Source organism: Drosophila navojoa, chromosome 5 (assembly GCF_054131105.1).
Source record: "Drosophila navojoa isolate 15081-1374.11 chromosome 5, UAZ_NAV_1.0, whole genome shotgun sequence".
In the NCBI taxonomy this organism is placed as follows: Eukaryota; Metazoa; Arthropoda; class Insecta; order Diptera; family Drosophilidae; genus Drosophila; species Drosophila navojoa.
Window position 1 is genome coordinate 12,832,065 of NC_142893.1, and position 23,976 is coordinate 12,856,040.

Sequence of the window (23,976 nt, forward strand, 5' to 3'; positions counted from 1 at the left end):
GACAAGGCTTATGTGGTCCAATATGTGTGAGGGACTGCTTTGTTGACTCTTAGTCTCTTTGGGGTCTGGTATTTGGCTTTTGCCATACATTCGCTATGAATCCGAGTCATATGATCATGCTGTGTATTTCGGGAGCAATGATTGATAGTTCCACAAGCTCCATTTATTCAATCTTTGGCATTTATGTACTTTTATGAAGTGTCATAGCATTCAGCTTTTGTCATGCAGCTGCTTTTACTCCAGTTTTTGCCCATTCACTAGAATAGTTTGCCCACAGTTTCAGAGACATTCTGAGACATTCTACGGCATTTATTTAGCGTGCAATTATGATGGATATATCCAAAAGTTCCAGTCCTTAGCATTGATGCATCTTGACCAAGTGTCATAGCATTCAGCTTTTGTCAGGCAGCTACCTTAACTCAAGTTTCAGGTTTAAATTTTGTCACATTCACTGGAAGAGCTGAGCACCGTTTCATAATCAATCATAAGGCTATTTAGCGAGCAGATATGATCTATATTTGCCTTCTATATAAATATATAAATATAAATATGATCTATATTCCCATAAGTTTCATAGATGCACCATTCACCGAGTGTCATATCATTCAGCTTCTGTCATGCAGTCTCAGAGCACATATCTTCTGCCATACATTGACTAGAAGACCGAAACAAAGAGCATTTATATTTCTGTGAATCCTATGATTACGTTTTCTATATCGTGAGCAATGAGGGTTAATATTAACACAAGCTTCATATTATTTAATCTTTAGCATTGATGCACCTTAATCAAGTGTCATAGCATTCAGCTTTTGTCAGGCAGCTGCCTTAAATCAAGTTTCTCGTTTTGTTTTTGGTACATTCACTGAAAGAGTTGAGCACAGTTTCATAACCATTCATAAGGCTTTGGCCTTTATTTAGCGAGCAAATATGATCTATATTTCATAATCAATCATAAGCGAGCAAATATGATCTATATTCATAGATGCACCATTCACCGAGTGTTATAGCATTCAGCTTTTGTGATGCAGCTGCTTTTACTCCAGTTTTTGCCCATTCACTAGAATAGTTTGCCCACAGTTTCAGAGACATTCTGAGACATTCTACGGCATTTATTTGGCGAGCAATTATAATGGATATTTCCAAAAGTACCAGTCCTTAGCATTGATGCACCTTAATCAAGTGTCATAGCATTCAGCTTTTGTCAGGCAGCTGCATTAAATCAAGTTTCTCGTTTCACTGAAAGAGTTGAGCACAGTTTCATAACCATTCATAAGGCTATACCTTCTATTTAGCGAGCAAATATGATCTATATTTCCACAAATTTCATAGATGTCACTGTCAGTGTTAATTCTAATGATATTTATTACTCTATTAAGTTCAACACAAAAAAATTGTGCACAAATTATTATATTTATTATTAAACACTGAAACTTAAAAAACCGAGCTTAATACAATTTAAACAAACTAAAGTAAAGTTTAAAAAAATCAATAAAAAATTTAATAAAGTAAAGTAAAAGTAAAAATTATGTTATTGTTGCTTGAGTAAATAAACTTCGCAATGATTTCAGGTAAATTGCTTTTGTTGTGTTTTCTTTAAATTAAAAGCGAAATATATGAAATGCCGCGCGAGTGCATGAGGAAGCAAAACAAACAGCTCAGGCGGCGGGCATCCCTTGATGATTGATCACAGCAGGTGTATAGGAGAGAAGTGGGTTAGAGCGAGAAAGAGAGAGCAAGAGTAAGTGAATTGCTGGCTGGGGTTGGGGGAGAAACAAATTCATGCGAGTCAAGGACCCGGCGAGGCCTCGAAAAGCGTTGAGGGAACTTGGCTTTGGGTGCAAGATTTGAGCAATTATTTTCGGAGGGGACTGAGCGGCAGAGGGGCTCAAGGATAATGCACTTAAGCCACGGCTACCTGCTACGGATTGTGCAAGCTACCGTTACTCGGCTGGTCTTCACTGCTTTTGTATGCACATGCATACGAGATGCGTCTGAATTTGAATTATTCATCATTGCTGCAGTTGCAGTCGTGCTGCAGCCGCTGGCTGTGGCTGTAGCTGCTGCTCGAAGACGAGGGTTGTTTGCCGTCTTTGAGGGTTGAGGGTTGGCGGCAACAGGCGGCGTGATGCGGCAACACTTTGTGCATTTTCCAGTTTCCAGCTCGCATTCGCATCCACAAAGTCCACACGGCAGCTAGAGCTATAGCTATAGCTGGCTGTTGTGCTGTTGGCGGCAATTCGAAAGCAATTTTACCAGCATTAATCATTCCCCTTATCCACACATGACACACACACACAACACCCCCGCACACCCCTCACAGAGATAGAGAGAGAGAGAGAGAGAGAGAAAGAGTCAACTGGCCTTTTGTCTAATGTTGACAAAACGCATTTTAAGCTCTTCAGAATTGCCTGATTCTTTTGTTTAGTTAGCTGACTGCCCACTGTGCATACATATGTGGATTCGGCTGGCTGCGCCAGGGCTCTCGATTTTGGATTTGAATTTGGATTGGTTTGGCTTGGTTTGGTTTGGCGAACATGGGCAGCAATGGGCCAGCAGCTGCCTGACCCTTAATATGAATTGACTTTGGCCACTTTTGTTTGCGAAAGCCCTTAACTACCTTATTGTATTGGCTGTTGACTAAATCACTTCAGTGCATCAGTTGCGCATTTTTTAACTGAATACACTGAGCGAAAGTGGCTGGCACTTGCTAAAGTTGAATAATTTAAGCAATTTTACAATATTATACTAGTACAACCAGCATTAAAAGTCATGTAATATATAATTTTTAAAGATTTCGTGACACCCTGTATATGAAATGATATATGTGGCACCCTGTGATGTATAAATTTCTTAATCTAAACACGATTTTTATATATTTTTATATACTACAAACTGATTAGTCTATAAAATGTATAAAAAACCGAGTTATATGTGTAAAAAGAATAAAATGTAAAAATAAATAACAATGGAGTTTCATTAAAAAACAGCATATTGTTATATATTTTTTTACATTTAAAAAGAGTGGCATATAAATAATATTTCGTAGCTTTTTGGCGCTGCTCTAATAATAGATAGTTTATGGCGCAACAATAAATCCGATTTATCATGCAAAACACAAAAAATTGAGAAATATATGATCTGCCATTAACTGTATTCACACTCACCTAAACAAAAAATATTTTCTATTTTTTGCGAGCTGAAGTTTTCGCAGTTGTTTTTCCCAGTTGCTGCAAATGCACGACAAATTAACAGAGCTGGCAGAGCTGGCAAAATGTGAAATAGTCCCGTTGCAACGGCAGCTGCTGCTACGGCTGCTTCTGCTGCTATTGCTGCTGGCTGTCTCTGTGTCCCTGGCCGTGTCCGTGTCCGTGGACGCCACGCCCGCGGCTTTGCTGTGGCACTAAGCAAATGGCTGTTGCGAATAAAAACTAAAACTCTGCGCTTGTTTTTCTGTGTGATTTTCACACAGCGCACGATTGGGATGGAAAGTTTATTCAAGGAGGGTGGCACAGTTCCGTGCACCCTTGGGTGAAGGCGCAACACGGCGTGTACAATTTACAGTTAGCCCGCCGCGACACAGTAAAGCCCACGTTAATTTTGTTGTTGCTATGTCCGCAAAGTTGGCAGTTAGTTAAATATACTTATATTTGTATACATTTGTATTTTAACTTTTTATTATTTACTTTTATATTTTGTAAATTATTCTTTTAGCACCGTTTTAATTGCGCCTTTTGCTGCTGCAATGTTCAACTTTCAACCCCCGCGCCTCTCTCGCTGTCTTACTTCACTCAACCGACATTTGTTTTTGTTTACCAATTGCTGGATTGGATTTACCGTTACCGCACACGCGAACGTCTTTCGTCAAACTGGCCAAAAAAGTCGCACACACTCATCGAGCAGAATTTCTCAATTGAACTTTGGAAAGTAGAATAGCAGTTGAAAGCTTTGCAAAGAGCATACGCTCAATTGCAGTCACTGGCTCTCCCACTCTCTCACTCTCCCTCTCTCTCGCACACACATTCACTTTGCTTCGCTTGGACAGTCGAAGGCGGCTGTGGCTGTGCACAGTAAATGCGACGCAACAGCGCGTTGAGCTTTGAACGACAACCACCCGAAAATGGCCAAACGACTTGGCGATTCAGCGACTCGTTGAAAAGCTCTCAACACCCCGTTAGTTGAGCGCATGCGTCGACATAGTTCAAAAGTCGCGCTCAAAGCTCTCATTCAATGCTTACGCTCTGGCGCACTCTCTCTTAATCTCTCCATCTCGCTCGCTCTAGTTGCGTTACGTGTGGGTGGTGGTTGCCCAGCGTGGGGTTGCGGTCTGTTTGAGTTGTGTCCAAGTGTGGGTGGATGGTTTTTCTCTACCGCACGTTATTATTGCTATTATTGTTGTTGTAGTTGTAATAATGCAGCAACAGCAGTGGCAGTGGCAGCGCCAGCAGCAGCAGCAGGCGGCGTTTTAGCGGCAGGAATGTGCACTTTGTTCATGTTGTTTGTGCTTTGTTGCTGTTGCTGTTTCTCTCGTTGTTGCTGTTGTTGTTGCTTGCTGCTACTGCAAATTGCCTCGTAGCATTTAAGTCGAATTATGAAACTCGGTGCAGGCAGCTACTGCTGCTACCGCTTCCCGCCCTTCGCACACGCCGACAACAGAAGCGAAGCACCCATGCAAAACGCCAGGAATGGGAATGCGAATGCGCCTAAGGGAGAATACCTGTATTTTAATTAATATTGATTGAACATATTGAGCCGTGCAGGTGTGCCTTAATTTAATTGTGTTTATTTTGTTAACAAACAAAAAACTTTCATGGCTTATCAAATTTTAAGCGCATAAGGAACGTTTTTTTTACACCTTGTTTGTATAAGTATGTAAAATTTTATGGAAATTTCCATTTAATAGTGTTTATATACAAACGCTTAAGGAACAGGACTTATTTAATGCATTCGTAGCTGTGTCAATATTTTAAAATCAATTATCAATTGTAAATTATGTAGCAGGCAATACTTCATAGTCAAATATTCATATCAGCTAATAATAGTATTGAACATTTTAATCAGCAAACAAGTATACTTTTAACGGCTCAAAAGAAAATACCAAAAATATACTTTTTAACAAATTCAAATAGAACTTGGGTGATATAGTAAACATTAAAGCTGCAAAAAAATACAACTTTTATTGTATATAGATATCAATTAAGATAATCTTCAAAACATAATTATTTCAGATTAAAGAAATTATTAAACAGTAATTCATATTGAACGCATATTGCATCGTTAATCCACTAACGAACACTACGTAATGTATTATGGCTTACGTCATTCTTGGTATTTTTCATTTAACACGCCGTTTCTCGATTGGCCACTTATCGTCTGGCCGCCACAGCGATAAACAGCTGTTCTGCTAGATAGCGTAAAACAATAATCGTCCGGTCACAACAAATTCATTTTAACAAGAAAGAAAACATTAGCTTAAACGAAAAGCAATTACGCTCGAGCATCGTAACGCATCGATTTTGGAAATTAATTAAAATAGCCTTGCCATTATGAATGTGTTTGTGTACGTATTGTGACGACAGCAAGAGCAGCGAGGCGCAATAAATTCATTTAGAGCAAGCCAGAGGCCATTCGGATCCCACGATGTCCGCTGAGGAGTGCCTGTGGCGTGAGCACGTTGTCCAAAGATTGCGCGAACGTGACCGCAAGGAGTGCGAGAACTTCAAGGAGATTATTGTGCAAAGTGAGTAACATGTGCACACGCAAGCGCATACATACACATATATTTATATATAGACTGCAGACAAAGCCTGAGGGCGAGTCATTTCGATTGAGTGCGTACTAACTAAAAGCTTGTTCTATTCCAATGAACACCATCATAGACAACCGCCTCATAGATCATGTTGCGCAATTAAAGTCAGACAATCTCAAATTGTCCGTGGAGAACGAACAACTGCGCAATGCCGTGTCAACAGGTGGCACCGGTCCCAATGTGGCCATTGCCACGCTGGAAAAAAAGCTGCTGGCGCAACAGGAGGAGCTAACGGACCTGCACAAAAGAAAGGGCGAGCACTCCCAAATGATTGTCGATCTAAATCTCAAAGTGGAGCAGCAAAAGGAGCTACTTTCCGAAAAGGAACACAGGTATGTACTAAAGAGAACTCTTGCCAATTCCGATTCAATTGATGCTGCTCTCTCCCTCCCTCTCGCTCGCTCGCTCGTTTCAGTCTGTACGACCAACAAACTGCCAACAATCGCTTAAGGGCTGAGGTGCAGCTGCTACATTCCAGCCTGGAGGAGCTCAAGAAGCTGAACACAACCTTGCTGGACGAGCACACGGCACTACAGTTGGCCTTCAGTTCCCTGGAGGAGAAACTGCGCAAGGTGCAGGTTAGTTGTGCTGATTCCTCAGTTAAACATAATTGTTGTAGTATTGCTTTACAATTTCTAAACAAAAAGAGTGAAATGACAGTCCATGCAGCTTGCCGTTTGTTAGTTTATGAAATTGTTGTTTCGTCTCAGCCAGACTCTTCTCGGAACTGAATATATAATCAGCTACGAAACGAGCAGACGTAAATTTGTCTTGTTTTATCTTTCTACTGCCAAACTTGTTTCTTTGCTGTGGCGTAAAAGTTTTTATGGGTCAAATCAAATGAATCTGCATATTAATGAATGTATCTCTCATACATTATTAATTATAAAAATTGCCTTAATTTGAAATTTTGTTACTTTCTTTCGACTTACAGGATGAGAATCGCTACTTGCTGGAACGTTTGATGCGCTATCGGGCAAAAGACGCCGATAAACTGAATGAAGAAAACGAAAGTTTAATAAGGTAACAAACGCAAAGGCAACAAAACAAAAAAAGAAGTGAAAAGAAAAAAGAAGAATGCTTTTATTTTGATAATTTTGTTTTTCGTTTTTTGTTAAACGTGCACTGCATTCATTTATGTTATCGGTTCATATTATGATATTGTATATATATCTATATATACATATAATATTTATAGAAATGTTGATAAGTATTGGCTAAAACTTGCAAATCTCTTGGGTATGCTAAAAATATATATTTTTAAACAAATAAAAAACAAAATCGTTTTCACAGTAGATTTGAAGAAATTGCATGAAACAGATATCATCTAATTTACAAAAGTTGTGTGTAAAATATTAATAATTTGAACTGAAAGTGAAACTCAGTTTGTGATATCAATTCTAAGTATTATAAAACACGTTAACAAGAGATCTCTTCTAAGTATGACAACAAATTCTAGATTTTCAGCAAATTATTTTTGAACACTTTTATTCATAGAGTTTTGATTAAATTTTATCACAAAATTTTGAATTCTTTAACTACGCTCGCTACTTACATAACTCGCAAGCTTGTTCATTGGGCCATTAAAAAATTAATAAATCACATTGTTATGCAACTAAATTGCTTTTGTTAAAGGTAAATAATCCCGATTCGTATCTATCTATCTAGACGGGCTTTTTCGAATTTAATATTTTTTGTTTTCTTGTTTTGCTTTTATATGGTTCAACATAAACATATGTATGTAACCGATTTCGAAAATATCTAGAAAAAGACTGCCGTCACTTTTCAGAAAACGTTCGGCTAAACTGAAACGTGATTTGGAGGACGCCGTACGCGAATCGAATTCGGCGGTAAATCCGATTGTTCCTGCACCGAGCGGCACGCCACTGCATCGCAATTCGAGTCCAGCCCAGTTTGGTGGCCCCGCTGGGAGCGACGACGAAATTGATGAAGCCTCAATCAACGGCGCCATGGAAGCCTTGGCTATGAACGACGACGAATATATCAGTGCCAGATTTATGGGCGGCGAAGCTGTCCATGACGGTGTGCGTCCCAACATAAATACCTCCATCGACACTCTCAAGGCGGCTGGCTACCTGGGCCAGCCGAATCCGACGAAGATCTTCATGAAATTCGAGGCGCATGAGAACGAATCGCATGCAGTACGCTGGAGTCCGGTGGAGCGCATGGTAGCCACGGGCGGTGCCGATAGGAAAGTCAAACTCTGGGACGTTGGCAAAGGTAATTCCCCGTAGATTAATTGCACGGCAGCCGAAAGAGATTTGATGTTTATTAACTGCAATCAATGCTCGTTAGGTTCGACGGAGCCGCGCGCTGTGCTGAGCGGAAGCAGCGCTGGCATCAACTCTGTGGACTTTGACTCCACTGGAGCCTACATACTGGGCACATCTAATGACTATGGCGCCCGAGTGTGGACAGTAATGGATAATCGACTGCGGGTGAGTTGAACGGAGAGTTAAGGCTCTGAGAGCCATTCAAAATAGAGCATTTAGATAGTTCTATTTGTTATCTTTGTAAGTAGCAAAGCAGAGGCAGGCAGAGATATGAAATTAAGAACGTTTACCTATGTAGATATCATTCTATTTAAATATATATACATATATTATATCTTGCTAAACAAAGACTATAATATATGCATATATATTTATTAAATCATGTCAAAACAAAATGCTAGACATGTACGCTGTAAAATAATTCCATAATCGAAATCAAATGATAGGGAATGTCCCAGTCTGCTCGACTAACGTATACCCTGCCCAAAGATTGAATACACAGCAGCAAAAAATGTAGATAAAATATATTGTTATTAACTCTAAATTCATCTGCTTTATGACAACTTTTATTTCTTAATTTTAATATGCTTATGAATAATAATTTACTCAAATTTCTTTATGTTTAAAACATATTTATTTGTCTAAACGAGTATTTAAAAATTATTTATTTTTTCTTGCTTTGTTTTTTTTTTTGATTCATTAAAAATATTGGAAAAAAAGACAAGTGTATTCAGTCATCTTTTCTTCCAAATTAAAAATTATTATAATTATTATTATATTATTATCATTGTTACAACTACTATAAATTTATCTAATGCAAAAATTTATACTAAAGAATTTCGAAATATCACTTCTATGTATAAAATATTTTACGAATATGATGTCTCTTAAATGATTAATGTGTATATCTAGAATATTGCATGATTTTGCACCGATTCCACCATCGTTTACCGCAATCGAAGCAAAAAGAAAAAACCCCAGTATATAATGAATTATAACATCATTTTCGCTCACACCTTGCACAGCTTGCTTGGCTCGGGCTCGGGCTCGATCTCGGGCCCTGCTTATCAGATTATTTGCCGAACGCGATATTGTTGCTGCCGTTGGCTCTGTAGTCCGTGGCGCCATTCAGAAATTGATTAACATATGGCTGATGGACCTGTCGTCGCCTATACAAATACGACCAAAGGGCGATAACAATGAATTGCGCCACAAAAAACACAGTCACAGCCACAATGAAACCTGAAACAACAGAAGCTTGCTTTAGACTGCTCAATGTGGAGGAGGGCTTTCCCATGTGGCTTATCAGAAGTTGATTAGCGAGATATCTGATATGTGGTACTCACCGATGCCATCGAAACAGAGGCCGGACACGCCCTCGTTCACAAATAACACATTGTCATACGAATCGTAGTCCTTCAGCTTATTTGTCTGCCTTTGCTGCTGTTGCTCCTGCTGCTTCTTGGCGAAGCCAAATTTATCGGTTATCTGTATCGATTGCACGAGCAGCAAATCCTCTTGATTTGTTTTGTTTAGCACCTGTCTGACCTCACGGCTGTTGCGCTGATGATCTGCTGGAAGAGAATGGAGAGAGATTGAAATTAATCTGAATAGAAATGGGTCAACTAAAACTTACCCTGATCATATGTGTCACGCCTACGTCGGCGTCCATAGGAGGTTTGTGTCCTGAACTCCGCCGTAATGTCATCCTGTTCGCAGTTGACGGGCTCGCAGCTGGGCATGCAGGGCGTGACGAGGGCGCGAAACTGCACCACATCGCTTGAGGGGAATTTGAAGGCATCGAAATTGGTAAATAGAGTTTTGCCAGACTGTTCGCTCTTGAGAATGGGCCCCATAATCAGGTGATCTGTGGGACAGCCGTGTGCGTCGATCAGCGTTATCTCCGCATTATCAGCGCCGTCCATGGCAACCAGTTCGCGCACGAATATTTCGTATGGACTCTGCTGATCGGCTATTTCGAAGTGCAGGGCCAGGGGATCGCCCACCTCGGCAGAGCGCATCATATCGGAGCCATTCCTGGCTGAGATACGCATCAGCACATTGGGCGAGTCCACAATGACCTCCTCAGAGAGCGCTGTCTCCACTTCGCCCTTGACGCCCAGATCCAAATCGTTGGTCACCGACTTGTTGGTCAGATCGTACTGGCAGGTGACGGCCAGACCCAGGTCGGACGAGGTGACTATCGTGTCGTGGTGCTGTATCACCACGTCATTCATGTAGCGACCCGCGCCGCTTTGGCGCACATTGCACTCCAGATTCTGGTAGCCCATGCGGATCTCAAAGTCCAGCGCACTGGTCACGTCCACAGCGCACGACTTGGGCGCGCCCTTGGCATAGACCTTGCCATCGAAGAGCTTCGAGGTGCGTATGCGAGCGACCATGTCGCCGGCTCCGCACTCGATGGTCACGTTGTAGCAGGAGGACAGCTCGTAGGTGGCCGCCTCTGGCACCTCCAAATAGGGGTCCTGCACGTCGGAGAGCGTGGCGCGGCTGTGATGCGAGAGGCGGCAAACCATGTCGCCGGTGTCTCCATAGTCGTAGGAGTGGCATCTGCGAGAGAAAGAGAAAGAGAGAGAGTTGAGTCTTAGAGTGAGCTGAGTCTTGTATATTCCTCACCTGTATGGCGAATTGAGACACAGCTCGCGGCACTCGTCCACGCTGCCAATATCCTGATAGACCGAGTCCACAGTTTTCAGTATGCGACCTGGCAAACGCTTGAACTCGCACAACTTGTTCGGCTCCTCGGCACAATTATTTTCCAGGTAATCTGTGCCCGGGTGTGCCTGGAAGGCGTTCGAGCCGGCCAGAGTAAAACGATCCATTTCGGACAGCGTACAGCTATTCGAATCACGATGGTAATTCGCAGATCTGCAAGAGATGCACAATCGAAATATGATTTAATAATATATTGTATTGTTGTATTGATTATCCCATATTAGTTGTTCTTACTCTATAATAGATAAAAACTATAGTCATTAGTGAACTTCATGATTATCATTTGACTATTTGACTATCGTTATTAGTAAATATCATTATTATTATCATTAGTCAGTTAGAATATACGCTTGATATATATCTATACTATATATCGATAATTTGTTATTTTGATAGGGAACATCATCAATATTATCACTATAGACTTGATCATCAAGGTAATCATTATTTATTTAGTTGGTCGGCTCTATCTATAGAACCATTTCAATTCCATCCAGTAGCACGAATCACTTCAATTCTAGTTGCACTCATTATTTATTTAGTTGGTCGGCTCTATCTATAGAACCATTTCAGTTCCATCCAGTAGCACGAATCACTTCAATTCTAGTCGCACTCAATATTTGATTCAATCACCTGCATATGAATTCCGTTTCGCCAAGACACAACTCGAGGCAATCACGACGCGATGTCACTGATACGACTCGTTTTGCATGTCCATCCAGTCTGTAGTTTTGTACTCGATCGATGCACCAGGCTCTGGAGCATGGACGCACGCCCAAGCAGGTTTTTTGCGCGTAAATTGTGAAAACAGGAAACTGTGATTTAGTGAGGGAACCTGGTCAATTAAATTAAAGAAAATATTGAAGAAATCAATTCATTAGAAACGTAGCTCAAAACTAAATTCCTTTATTCAATATTAACTCTAGCGTTTGCTCGTTCCACTTACCGGGCAGAATATCAGCATTCGATGAAAATAGAACGCATAATCCAGTTTCGTAGTTAACGGATTGACAAGTTTCGTTGGTCTGACACGATTCCAGGCAGTCGGTGAGCATCAGTGTGCCCGGCAGCGAGTCCAGCAGTCGGCCAGGTGCGGAGAAAACATAGCTGTAAACGAGATGAACAGAAATTAGAATTCGAGTGATCGTGAAGAATATAAATATTAATTATTTATGAAATAGGTTTGTAGGTGGCAATAAAATATTCCTAATGATTCAAGTTCATTGAAGTATATTATATATACATAATCTAATATTGGATGTATGCAATGTATAGATCAGATCTCAGATTATATATATAGTATATCATGTAATATATATATTGATATATTATACAATATATATATACTGATCTTAGATGATCGAATTCCTTGTTTAATTAAGTTCACTTTGTTTATATTCTTATACACATATATCTCTCCTGTTCTCGCTCTCTTCCTCTCTCTTTCTGTTTTTCACTTACACTCTATCTCGCTCGCTCTCTGTTTTTCACTCTCTCTCTCTCTCTCTCTTTCTCTCACTCTCCCTCCCACCCTCTCTGGTTTCATTTCCCTCTTCCATATCTTACCCTGTAATAATTTCGAAGCCCAACAAATCTGGGTCACATTCCTCGGTCCAAGTGTAATTATGATAATCTGGCTGGCCAGCCAGGGAGCTGTTCTCCCCCTGCTCATCCTCAGGCCACTGCTCCTCTCTGAAAAAGGGCTGCGGTGCGTCAGCGTCAATGCCAGTGTGAGCATCGGGGTCTGCGTGGCTGGCATCTATAAGTGAAATGAAAATGATGGCATTCATGGTTAATCGTCGCATTAACAGGTAGCGGGTTCACGTCGCCGGCTACTGTTTGTTGAGGTATTTACCGGCAGCCAATTTGGTGTTTGTTGTTGCTGCATTGGCATCGGCATCGGCATTGGCATTGGCATTGGCATTGGCCACGTACAATGATTGATCATTCTTCTGGCTGGGATCGGCTGGGCTGCTGTCGGTGCTCTTTGTTTTGTCACTTTCAGGCACTGATGCTGGTGCCAGCTGAATGGCGACGGGCACCATCTCTGGCTCCGCCAAATTGTCCCTTGCAGCTGCCTCCAGACCAATGCGCGACCTACGTGCATCTCCCGAAGCGCACAGCATCAGCAGCATGAGCAGTAGCTGCAAGTGCGTTGGCCTCATGCTGCGTAATGGCCTTATGCTGTTTTTCATTGGAAATATTTTCCTCAATATGCGTAGAGTGCGGACCTCGGACAGCGGACAGCGGACAGCGGACTGCGGCAGCGCACGTTCTCTCGATTTGTACGATTTGTGTGCTCCTCTCGCACTCCACTCGACTGGCTAAAGAAAAACAATAGCAGAGGTATTAATTTAATTATCTTTTCATGCCAGCTCTGGTGTCTGAGGTGTCGTTTAGTCCGTTCAATTGCTCTGGCGCCCAACCAGGGGACTACCATTACCCATAATTGTATGTTAGTTGTTGTTATTGTTGTTGTTAATAAGCCTTAATAGGCTTATTATAGTATAATGACCTTTCCGCATCTATCGACATTTGTTCTTGTTCCCTGCACAGCTCTTAGATCTATAGAACCAACTATTTTTATTTGTTTTCAATTAGAGTTCTCAGAGCTTTGCTGTGTGAGCTTCACTCCATAATTCTCTAAACAGGTGTTTCTTGATATGGGATTACATGGAAATTGAAGTAGAGTAGAATATTGCGCTACTATGCACACTTCACACTTGCTTGGGTCTATAGAAAGTGATTAAGATGAAGTCTTTGAATGCCTGTAGTTAGCTGGGTAGGGGGAAATATCATCTATATTTGGTTATCTATTTGGTTAAAAAGTTGAATTCATAAGTGGAATTTCGAGCCTATTTATATGAAAAACTAAGTGAAAAGTTAAATTTCTTAGAGATATTTATAAATCATATATGTGTGCTTTCAACTTATATATAGAAAGAATTCTTATAGTATTCTGATCAAGAATCAAACAGTCTTTGCTTCAATCAGTTCTTGTCTAATCTTTTGCTAGCATTCTTAATTCCTAAGTCCTTTAATATAACTTCAAGTTGTGTCCATTGTTTGCCTGACTACAGTTCAAAATACGAAATCAACTAACGAGTCAACTGAACGTACTCTCTCGCTGACATCTATGGAATGACACGAGCAACTCGAGTCTCGAATGCAACATTGACGAGTGACATCTGCTGATTGACAGTTATCGACGTAGACCAGGTTGTTGAGGGTTATATGGGATAAGTTTTTAATATGTGCGACTAAAATAACTGACGGGGCAACGTGCAGTCGAACTTTTTAATGGGCCGAAGAAAAGGGAAGAAGAAAAAAATCGATATATGTATATAAATACACATGTTTATATTTAGAAATGATCGTGGATGGCTTTGGGAAGTTCTTTAATCTGTGCGATTGAATTTCATTAAAGTGCCGCTAAATGCTTGCCTTAAATGGAAATCTATATAAAATATCGATAAATATCGGCGCACTTAACCTTAAATGGAAATCTACATAAAAATATCGATATATATCGGTGTACTTAACCTTAAATGGAAATCTACACAAGATATCGATTTATATCGGTGCACTTAACCTTAAATGGAAATACACATAAAAATATCGATAAATATCGGTGCACTTATAAGCAGCTTTCGATCAGCTTAATATTTCAAGCAGATTTAGTAAAATATATGCCAGTCTCTACTTCCTATAACTAGTTTACATTGTTTATTTTCTATAATATCAATAAATATCGTTTGTCTTATAGAAAATATGGCCGCAGCAGCTCTTGATTTGCTCGCTTTAATCTCTAGAGCTACTTGAGTTAAGCAGTTCTAAATCACATTGTAGCTCTCTTTTCTCACCTCATCATCATCTGACTTTATCTATTTAGTGCAATTAACTAGATACATTTTTATAAGCAACGGCACTAATCACACTCTGAGCCTGTTTAGTTGACTTTAAAAATTATAAAAACATGAGATGAAAGCAGACTAACTTAATATGTTAGTGGGCTTTTGTTGTTGTTGTTGTTGTTGCGCCTGCTTTGAATGTACTTCTTCTCATGGAAGATATTAGCATTTTAATTCATTTGCTCGCTCCTACACATGACCCTATGTAAATGAGTAACAGATTGTAAACAAAGGCAGCAGACAGATATTTTGCATTATAACCCATTTTCAGGCGCTTGCTTTAACCAGAGAAACCACAAAGCATGCTTCGATGCCTAAGTATTCATCGGCTCTGCTGATATCTGACGCTGTGAATATGCAGAAGCCAGAAGCCAGAGTGTGGAAACCGTTTAGGAATTTAACAGAGCTAAATATGCGTGCTAGACTTGAGATTGAGAAGTTTACAGAGGTAGGCCTGGTTAACTATTTTTATCAGAGAGAAGCAAAGTCTGTAGAGTGAAAGTGAAATGGGGCTACATTTTGACTAGCCCAACTTCAAGTTAGTTCAACTGGACTCTGGCCACTGCCTTTGGGCTGTCTTGGCCATGGCTTTGCTAATTGCAATTGGCCAGAAAACGAATGCAGCTGCTGCATAGCTCAACGAATGCCGACGTCCTTCTATTGCGTTGCATGTGCGCATTGCGAGAAATCAAATAAATTGTTAAATATGACAACAGGCTGAGAACCCGCATTGACTTGGCCTAAATAGCAGGAAGGCAGCAGCAGCAGCAGCAGCAGTGGCAGTGGCAGTGGCAGCGGCAGTGGTAGAGGCTGTGGCAGCATTTGGTGCTACACATTGCGGCATGTGACTAAACATATAAGTGCGATTTCTTCCTCGTCTTTCTATGCACTTATGCAGTTGCAGTTGCAGCCGCCGCTGCTGCTGCTGCTGCTGTTGTTGCTGCTGCTGCTGTTGCACCACCTTTTCTAACTGGTATTTCTGGATTGACATTTAAACGGTTCTTTTTGCGCACATCTCGAGATATAGAGTCCCGCTGTCCGCGGCCATTGAAATGAGCACATTGACTTAAGCTGCCTCCTTATCACGCCGCGCCAGCTTTGCGCCTGCACTTCTTACCTGAATTATTTGCCATTGAATTAATGACAGCCACGGCGGCGATCACTCGAAACTCGAAACACGAAACGGTTTCCAATACACACACACACACATGCACAATTCTTGCAGCTGCCTATCTAATTGCCCAAAAATATGCTCGATTGCGTTTCGACCCCATTTCGAGAGTATGACTCTGCCGTCTCCTAATTCTCAGCTGGCCTCCAAAGTGGGCCAATTTTCGGAACGACCTTGTTCACATATCGTCAAGTGGGGAGCTGCTTAAACGTAATGCATGAAGATTGTGCAAGGGGCCCAAGTAAATATTTGTTTTTACTTGAAATATTTGGAAAATTAAGTCAAGTGTGGATTTGCTCCTAGTCTAAGTATTTAAATTAAATATTTATTTTTTTAATTACTTAAAATATTGGGAAAATAGAGTCATAGTTAGACTTTAAACTAATTATTTAAATTGAATGGCTGCTCGAACAGATTTTAATGGGAATATTGAAATACAAAGTTCAAGCTAGGCAAATAGGAGTAATGCACTAAAAGAAATACAATTCGGCATTTAATTTTGCTTCTGGCCACTGTGAGCTCTTTGCAAGAAAGTATTAATATGGATAATGGATAAATGATACTCGATTATTTTAATTATGCAAATAAGGAATATTCTGCCAAAGATAAAGTATTTCTATATTTTACATTGTTTATATGAAAAACTGTTTTTTTTTTTTTTTTTTTTTGGCGGATAAATTTATATAGAGTATATATTATACAATATGTATATCATAATATGATTATATTGCATTATTATGATTATTGTTATTAATTTAAAATTTATTTTTATTATTTGTAATTTTATTGTAATTATTAATATATATTATAATTTTTATTTGTATTATTATATGATTGCAGTTTATTAATTAATGTAGACTTGATCTTTTCTACAACATTTATTTAAATATTAGATATAATATATTAAATATATCATATTGTCATTTAAATTCGTTTCTCTGTTCCTTTTTTGCCAAATTGATTTTTAAAACTTATGGATAAAAAACCATATTTAAATTATTTTTAACATATTTGCTTTATCACAATGCGATGAAAGTGTCAATTCTCAATACTATTTTCAGTTGGATTAAATAAAATATATAAAAATAAATATAAATATATATAAATTATAAATCTTTGTTCATTAAAACTGAAAATTAGATTTTTTGTTTAAATTGATTTAAATATATATATTAAATATATAATTTATATAAATATATTTATATTTATTTATTTATATAAATTATATATTTATATAAAAAAAATATATATATATATTTATATTTATTTATTTATATAAATTATATATTTATATAAAATATATATTTATATAAAATATATATTTATATAAAATTAAATCAAATTAAATCATGCTGTTTAATTTATATATTTAAATCAATTTTAAAAAAATCAAATTTTCAGTTTTAATGAACAAAGATTTATAAAGCTATCCAGCAAAATTATCCAAGTTCCACAAATTTATTATTATTCAGCAATATTATGTATTGAATTGCAGCTGATCACTAGCTCCATTAATTAATTAAAATATCATTTTAGGCAACTATACCTAATTATTATTTCCAAATAATAAACTCATTAACACAGAATTGATTCAATCTAACAAAGTTTTAGAACACTTCTGAGGCCCAAAATAGTTTATGGCTGCCTCGACTCTCTATACTATAATTGTAGTTGTATTATTCTAAATAAAAACTAATTTAATTTTCAAATTTAATGCCGCAAAACGAACGAACGAACGAACGAATGAACGAACACTTGAACACATTTGCACACTTCAGAACATATTAGTTTTAGCATGGGGCTTAGTATCCCACCTTGAGTATGAGACGTACTTGATTACTTGAGTAAGGTTGCCGCAGAACTGAAGTCATTTGGCCAAAGTTATGTTCTTATATTTATAAGTTAGGATGCCTCTTCCGACTGCACTTAGAGGAGCAACTGCTGCCGTTCCATGCTCTATTCAGCATTCCATTCAAGATTGAGCCACCGAAGCTCTGCAGCATACGCATTAACCTTACTTTGAATGCGAGAAACTTTAAGAGAGTCTAGCTCAAATTCTGACAATACGTCAACCGGTGGCACTGTCGAAAGTGCTATTATTCTAAGCAGCGAAAACCCTCACTCTAAAGAGAGATAGAGAGAGAGAGAGAGCAGCGACGGAGAGAGTGAGCGAGTGAGTGAGTGGAGAAACCTGTTGCTTAGTGTGCTGGCCGTGCTCCAACTCTCCAGAACGTGCATTGACCGTTCAGCTTCAGTTGCCGGGCTGATAACATTCCCCTGTGCTCTTTCGGAACTTGGCTAAGAGCAGGAGCTGCGCTTCACTTGCTATGGCTTAGAAAAACTTGGTCAGGGACATGAACAGGCTATTCTGGTTGCCAATACACGCACACAAACACAAACACACGCACACACACACACACACATGATGCAAAAAGAAACTCCTGATATTCCTATTGTATTCATGGCTGCAAGCTGAAGTATGCAAATCAAAATATTTGATTATAAATTATAGTGTGCTATGAGAAGAGTTGGGCCTTAGTTTTAGAGAGTAAGCCGTATATATTTTAGTATTAGTTGACAGAAATCGAAACTAAAACTGAAGTGAATGAGAATTGGGAAGAGAAGAGAGTTGGAAATTGGGAATTTATAGAAAAATAATAATTCATTATTATTTCATTTCTAGCTGATCTGCGATAAATGAATAAAAATATGTATATAAATGTAATTATAAATCAAAGGGAGTCAGCTCAAGGAACTCAGATCTAAATACAAGGAAATGTTGCTAGATATGAAAATTTGAAGTATTGAGATCAAATGTGATGCTCAATTGATAGAACAAATTTAAGATAAATATTAAATACTTTAGAATTATGAATTAAAATATATAATAAATGAAAAAGGGAACTTACCTTTACTTAGATCATTTAATAAAATCTATTAGAATATAGATCAAATATGATCCGCAATTGGTATAGGAAACACAATAGTTAAATAATGTTAAATAATGATACAGAAAATTAATCAATAACAGTCAGTTAAGGGAAATAAACTCAAGGATGCTATTGCAGATCATAAATTATATTATTAACTATAATATATAATCATTAAACAACGACAAATTCCATCAGCATTGACTATTCTCTATGCCAGCTTTACATATTATAGTAAACTCCATATAGAGTCCATTACGATCTATAACTTTAAGCATGCATTAAACCCAGTCACAGATTCCTCTGCTGCTCTCACAGGTAAATGACTGATTGGCAATGAGTCATGAGCCTAACCGTAATTCTCTGTGAGTACAACTGTAACCTCTAAAACTACAGCTAACCCTCTGGGCTGGACCAGCCCCAGCTCGTTGTCTAACTGAACGAAGCGCACAGCATATTATTCAATAATTTGTTTCAAGAGCAGTTGAAGCTGTTGTTGTTCGGTTTGGGTTTACGACAACCTTAATGACACTCTATTCCCGGGAAAACCTGGCCAAGTGACTGTTGTTCGAGATGCGTAATTGTTCTTAATATACGACGCGACGTCGCGAAGTCTAGATTCATATAAAACACACTTGTATAAAATAAATGTATATATATTTTGTCAACTGTGCCCAGTGCGACATTTTTTATGGCGCCCAAAATTTGTTGTTGTTGTTGGTGTTTAACGGCTTTACACCTGGCCTCTTCTTTGTCTTTTAGCACACACTAACGGGTCACAGTGGCAAGGTGATGGCCGCCAAATATGTGCAAGAGCCAATTAAAGTGGTGACCGGAAGCCACGACCGCACTCTGAAGATCTGGGACCTACGCAGCATCGCGTGCATCGAGACGAAGTTTGCCGGCTCCAGTTGCAACGATCTGTGCACCACGGACAGCCTCGGCTCGACGATCATCAGTGGCCATTATGATAAGAAGATACGCTTCTGGGACATACGAACGGAGAAGCAAGCGGACGATGTGCTAATGCCTGCCAAAATTACCTCGCTGGATCTGTCGAAGGGTGAGTGTGTAACGAAAATCGAAAGGAAATATCAATATCGTATTAAATATTGAATTTCATGATCCACAGATTGCAATTACCTGATATGCTCGGTGAGGGATGATACAATAAAACTGTTAGACTTACGCAAGAATCAAGTTATATCCACGTTTTCGTAAGTTCGAGCTAAACGAAACTAAATAGATATACGCATTTCATAATAAATAACCTTTCGCATATGCACAGGACTGAGCACTTCAAGATCAGCTGTGATTTTGCTCGTGCCTCGTTCAACTCGGACGCTTCGAAGATCGCCTGTGGATCGGCAGATGGTGCAATATATATATGGAATGTGAATGGATTTCTCGAGACGACGCTGAAAGGGCACAGGTAGGCGTGGTTATCGAGTTCCTTAAACTACACCTACACACACACTGGCACACACCTATTTGCACTGTTCTCCTCTTTCTTTTTCCTCGTTTGTTTGTTGGCAATCCTAAAACGTAAAGTTCTGGTTCCGTTCCGTTCTTTCGCAGCACGGCCGTCAATGCAGTGAGCTGGAGTCCCAACAGCAATTCGCTGGCATCCGTGGGGAAGAGCAAGAGGTGCATCATCTATTCGGACTCGTAGCCCAAAGTCGGGCTGACGTAATAATTATATCATATACATAAGTATATATGCTTGACCCAGCGATCGCAGCTACGTGGAACAGGCGCACAGTTTCGGATGTCTCTTATCGAATCATCCAGTCAGCAAGTCAGCCGTGTGTCCTCCTTATAATATGTACTTGGATGTTATATATAATATAGTATATACAATATATATGTAAACCGATTCACATTTCAGTGTAACCAACTTTTTTACGACATATTTTGTATGCAATTCTTTAAAGTTAACTCTAGCTGGTTACCTAATATTAATATTATTATCATTACTGTTATGTGTATTATGTGTACGTAAATCTATCAATTAAATATTTAATTTGGACTCTTTTCGCATATTTAGGTTTGAACGAATTTAGCTATTTACTAATATATTTCAAAGCAAAAAAATATTTATTAACATTTATTTTTTTTTTACCAAAATAACTAATGTAAAGAAATCAAGTTTTTTGTAATATGTAAATATGAAAATCTAAATTGTGCATACGATTTTATTTAGATGTGAAGCAATTAAAAGATATATATAATTAAAGTCACTTGCAGTTAGTCTATAATTCTATTCAAGCTGAAAATTACATCTTTTTATATAAATAAACAGAAATTCGTTGGTGAGATCTGAAATGCTATCAGAAGATATTTATATAAAATACCACATAAATAATTATATGTATGTATATATTTATACAACATCTATATATATATTCATAGATATATGTTTGTTTAAATGAAGATGAAAGTTTAGCACTTCGGCTGTGCCTTCTCCATTTAGGCCTCTTCCTCTTTCGTTCTGCCTTGACTTTGAAAGTGTAATAAAAACCAATTTCGATCATCTGCCATTGGCATGCAATAGCACTTAAACTGATGTAAGAATGCCGAGTCATTAAAGCATTTTTCACATAGTTTTGCTTTCGTCAATTTATATATTTGCGGGATTTAATAAGCTGATGATTTCTGAAAAGCAAGAAAAGTGTATGAAGAAGTTGTGGCGAAGACAAATCATAGAAGAATGTTCAATCAAATGAGCAGTTATTAAAGTATTTATGTGAAGGCAAAGACAAAGATCTTATCCACAGAGAGATCAAGTTAAAGATCTTAACTTAGGCAAAGTTTACTTGCTAGAGCAATATATTTGCAATATCATATCCATAGTCAATCTAATAAATGATATATGATAGTTACGATCCCAAAGTCTCCATTTCACTGTCTTTAATCTTAACTAAATCCAGTTCTTGAATAACTTCTTAAATATACTTTTAAGTATGCAAGAATCATCTATAAATCTATCTGACTTCTATCATATATGCATGTATATTCGCAAGGGTATTCCCACTTCCACACTCGCACACTTTGCCTATAAGGAGTTCATAATTTATTATGCATGTCACTTCATTTAATGGCTTTGTCACATTTACTACAAAGCCAGTTAATTATTGAGAATTTATATTTGAGGATTATTCAGATGAGGTGTAAGTAATTGAACTACTTGTGTTTTGCGATGTCATTCAACTGTTGAGTGGATGGAAATGCAGAGTCAATGCTCTCGCCGCCTCAGTCTCTGTCTCTATCTCTGTCGCTGGTGACATTGAAGGGCCAAGTAACTATGCTGAGATTAACTACGAGAGGCGAACATGTTTTAAGCAGTTTATAGTGCAAACATTAGGCATTAAATGGAAGCAGCCACTGAGTCAGTTTATGGGCAGCAGCAGCTCAGCTCAGCTCAGCTCAGTATCGTATGCAACTAGTTGCCCAAGATCGTTTACCCTGGTACACTTGGAAAAGTAATTTTTTAATGGCACGAATGCTTTTCGTGTGGATAATGAGGTGCAGAAATCTAATTGCTTTGTTGGTACAGCCAAGAACAGTCAAGAGACGAGAGCAGACGCGAGCCGAGAGTCGAGAGTCGAGAGTCCACACTCGGTAGACGGGAGGGACACATTCGTGCAGCCCTTTTATTGAAAAATGTATTCAACTTGGCACGACAGTTGTGGCCACATTGCGCTCCAATCTCATGAGATCATTGCGAGCAGCCCACCATGGACTATATCAGACACTCGTCCATCAATGCCTGCTGCCTCGTCTGGCACTGGGCACATGCTAACCAGGGCATGCTCTTGCATACGCTAAATGCTGTCAGTTTCGCTCAGTGTAATGATGTCTCTCTTGGGGCTGTAGTAAAAGATTTAAATGCCATCTAAAAGAGCAAACAGCTCCCTGTTAAAACTATTTTAATTGTTTGCTACAATAAAACCAAGAAATCATTACACACGGAGAAATTTTTGCGCACAATAAGCATACACTGTGACATACCCTAGAATTTGGCTGTGTTATCAGGCCGTAAGATATAAATTTGATTTAATTATTAATGTAAATATTATTTTATTATTAAAAAAGTTAGGTATCCTATATCCTGATTTATATTATTATCAATATCATTTTTTTTTTTTTATATCAATAATTTTTTGAAATTTATTCTATATATTTATTTATTATTTTTATAAAAATTCAAAAATACTGAATATTTTATTTTTTATTATTTTATTATTAATACAAATTTTACTGTTTTTTTACATAATTTTCAATTTAATTAATGTTAATTGATTTAATAAATTAAATTTCCTGAATAAAAATAAATTAATATACATATATATTAAATGAATTTAATAGATTAAAATTACTAAATTTTATATATAAAAATTTTTTAAAATTATTTTTTTATTTTTAAATTTTATATATTTATTTGTTATTATTATTATTATTATTATTTTTATTTTTAATTATTATTTTTTAATTATATATATTTTATTGTTATTATTATTATTATTTTAATTTTAATTATTTTGTATATAAAGTCTTTCTACAATTTAAAATTAGTTTAGAATATGTAATTAAAACGTCCCATAGAAATGCAGGAGAGCGCAGCTTCCAGGGCCTTTTCCACTGCTCAGTTCCTTGAGCTGCCACCAGGCAAAGCTATAGAAAGTTCTGAATGTGATTCTTATATAGGCATCCCTGCTAGGTACGTAGCGCATGCGCAATTAAGAACTATTTACTTTTCTAAAATAACGAAGCACGCAGCAGCAGCAGCAGCCGCAGCAGCAACAACTGTAAATGAAAATTGAAGAGGTTCTTGGAACGCGAACGCCCACTTGAATTTAGCCAAAATAATGTGCACTCTGTGGCAACATTATCATTATTGGCGACACCATGTGGCAAGGCAAGGCAAGGCAAGGCAAGGCAGTTGCTGCTGCAGTCGCGATTCACTTTAAGATGTGGGTTGGACGTTCCACTCATTGCCATGGCGATGCTGTTGGCCATTATCCAGCGGCCAGCATTCAGATGCGCACCTGCTTCACGATATATATATATATATATATATATATATATATATATATATATATTTGGTGTGTGTGTGTGTGTACAAGTG

General features: G+C 38.2%; 3 protein-coding genes across 14 annotated transcripts in view; 1 reads left to right on the forward strand and 2 right to left on the reverse strand.

The window, feature by feature from the left end:
• Positions 1-3,932, reverse strand: part of Liprin-gamma (liprin protein kazrin) — a 55,797-nt gene extending 51,865 nt beyond the window's left edge. For 2 of the 6 annotated variants that reach the window (XM_089262693.1, XM_089262691.1), the window contains exon 1: positions 3,165-3,929. The gene's annotated coding sequence lies outside the window, so the exon portion shown is untranslated. Of the gene's footprint in view, positions 1-3,164 lie in introns of all 6 variants that reach the window. The other 4 variants (XM_089262696.1, XM_089262698.1, XM_089262697.1 and 1 more) reach the window with 3 other exon arrangements.
• Positions 1,522-21,050, forward strand: Atg16 (Autophagy-related 16). Of its 4 annotated transcripts, none has more exons than XM_089262701.1 (11): positions 1,522-1,708; positions 5,384-5,737; positions 5,877-6,138; positions 6,222-6,384; positions 6,741-6,829; positions 7,572-8,047; positions 8,123-8,265; positions 19,611-19,911; positions 19,981-20,065; positions 20,137-20,280; positions 20,400-21,050. In XM_089262701.1, exons 2-11 carry the CDS (start codon positions 5,638-5,640, stop codon positions 20,518-20,520), a joined length of 1,884 nt encoding a protein of 627 aa, XP_089118827.1. In that variant the 5' UTR covers positions 1,522-1,708; positions 5,384-5,637; the 3' UTR covers positions 20,521-21,050. The 4 variants fall into 4 exon arrangements, with proteins under 4 accessions (XP_089118827.1, XP_089118828.1, XP_017961862.1 ...); XM_089262702.1 differs by having other exon boundaries at positions 1,524-1,708; positions 7,596-8,047; XM_018106373.3 differs by having other exon boundaries at positions 1,527-1,708; positions 20,427-21,050.
• On the reverse strand, positions 8,679-17,987 carry LOC108654816 (uncharacterized). Of its 4 annotated transcripts, none has more exons than XM_018106367.3 (9): positions 17,751-17,987; positions 12,692-13,160; positions 12,403-12,595; positions 11,783-11,943; positions 11,470-11,671; positions 10,738-10,989; positions 9,737-10,671; positions 9,447-9,671; positions 8,679-9,342 (listed from the first exon to the last, which is right to left on the reverse strand). In XM_018106367.3, exons 1-9 carry the CDS (start codon positions 17,787-17,789, stop codon positions 9,173-9,175), a joined length of 2,646 nt encoding a protein of 881 aa, XP_017961856.3. In that variant the 5' UTR covers positions 17,790-17,987; the 3' UTR covers positions 8,679-9,172. The 4 variants fall into 4 exon arrangements, with proteins under 4 accessions (XP_017961856.3, XP_017961855.3, XP_089118826.1 ...); XM_018106366.3 differs by having other exon boundaries at positions 9,447-9,674; XM_089262700.1 differs by lacking the exon at positions 17,751-17,987 and adding an exon at positions 17,465-17,483 and having other exon boundaries at positions 9,447-9,674.
• Positions 21,051-23,976: the final 2,926 nt, after the last annotated feature.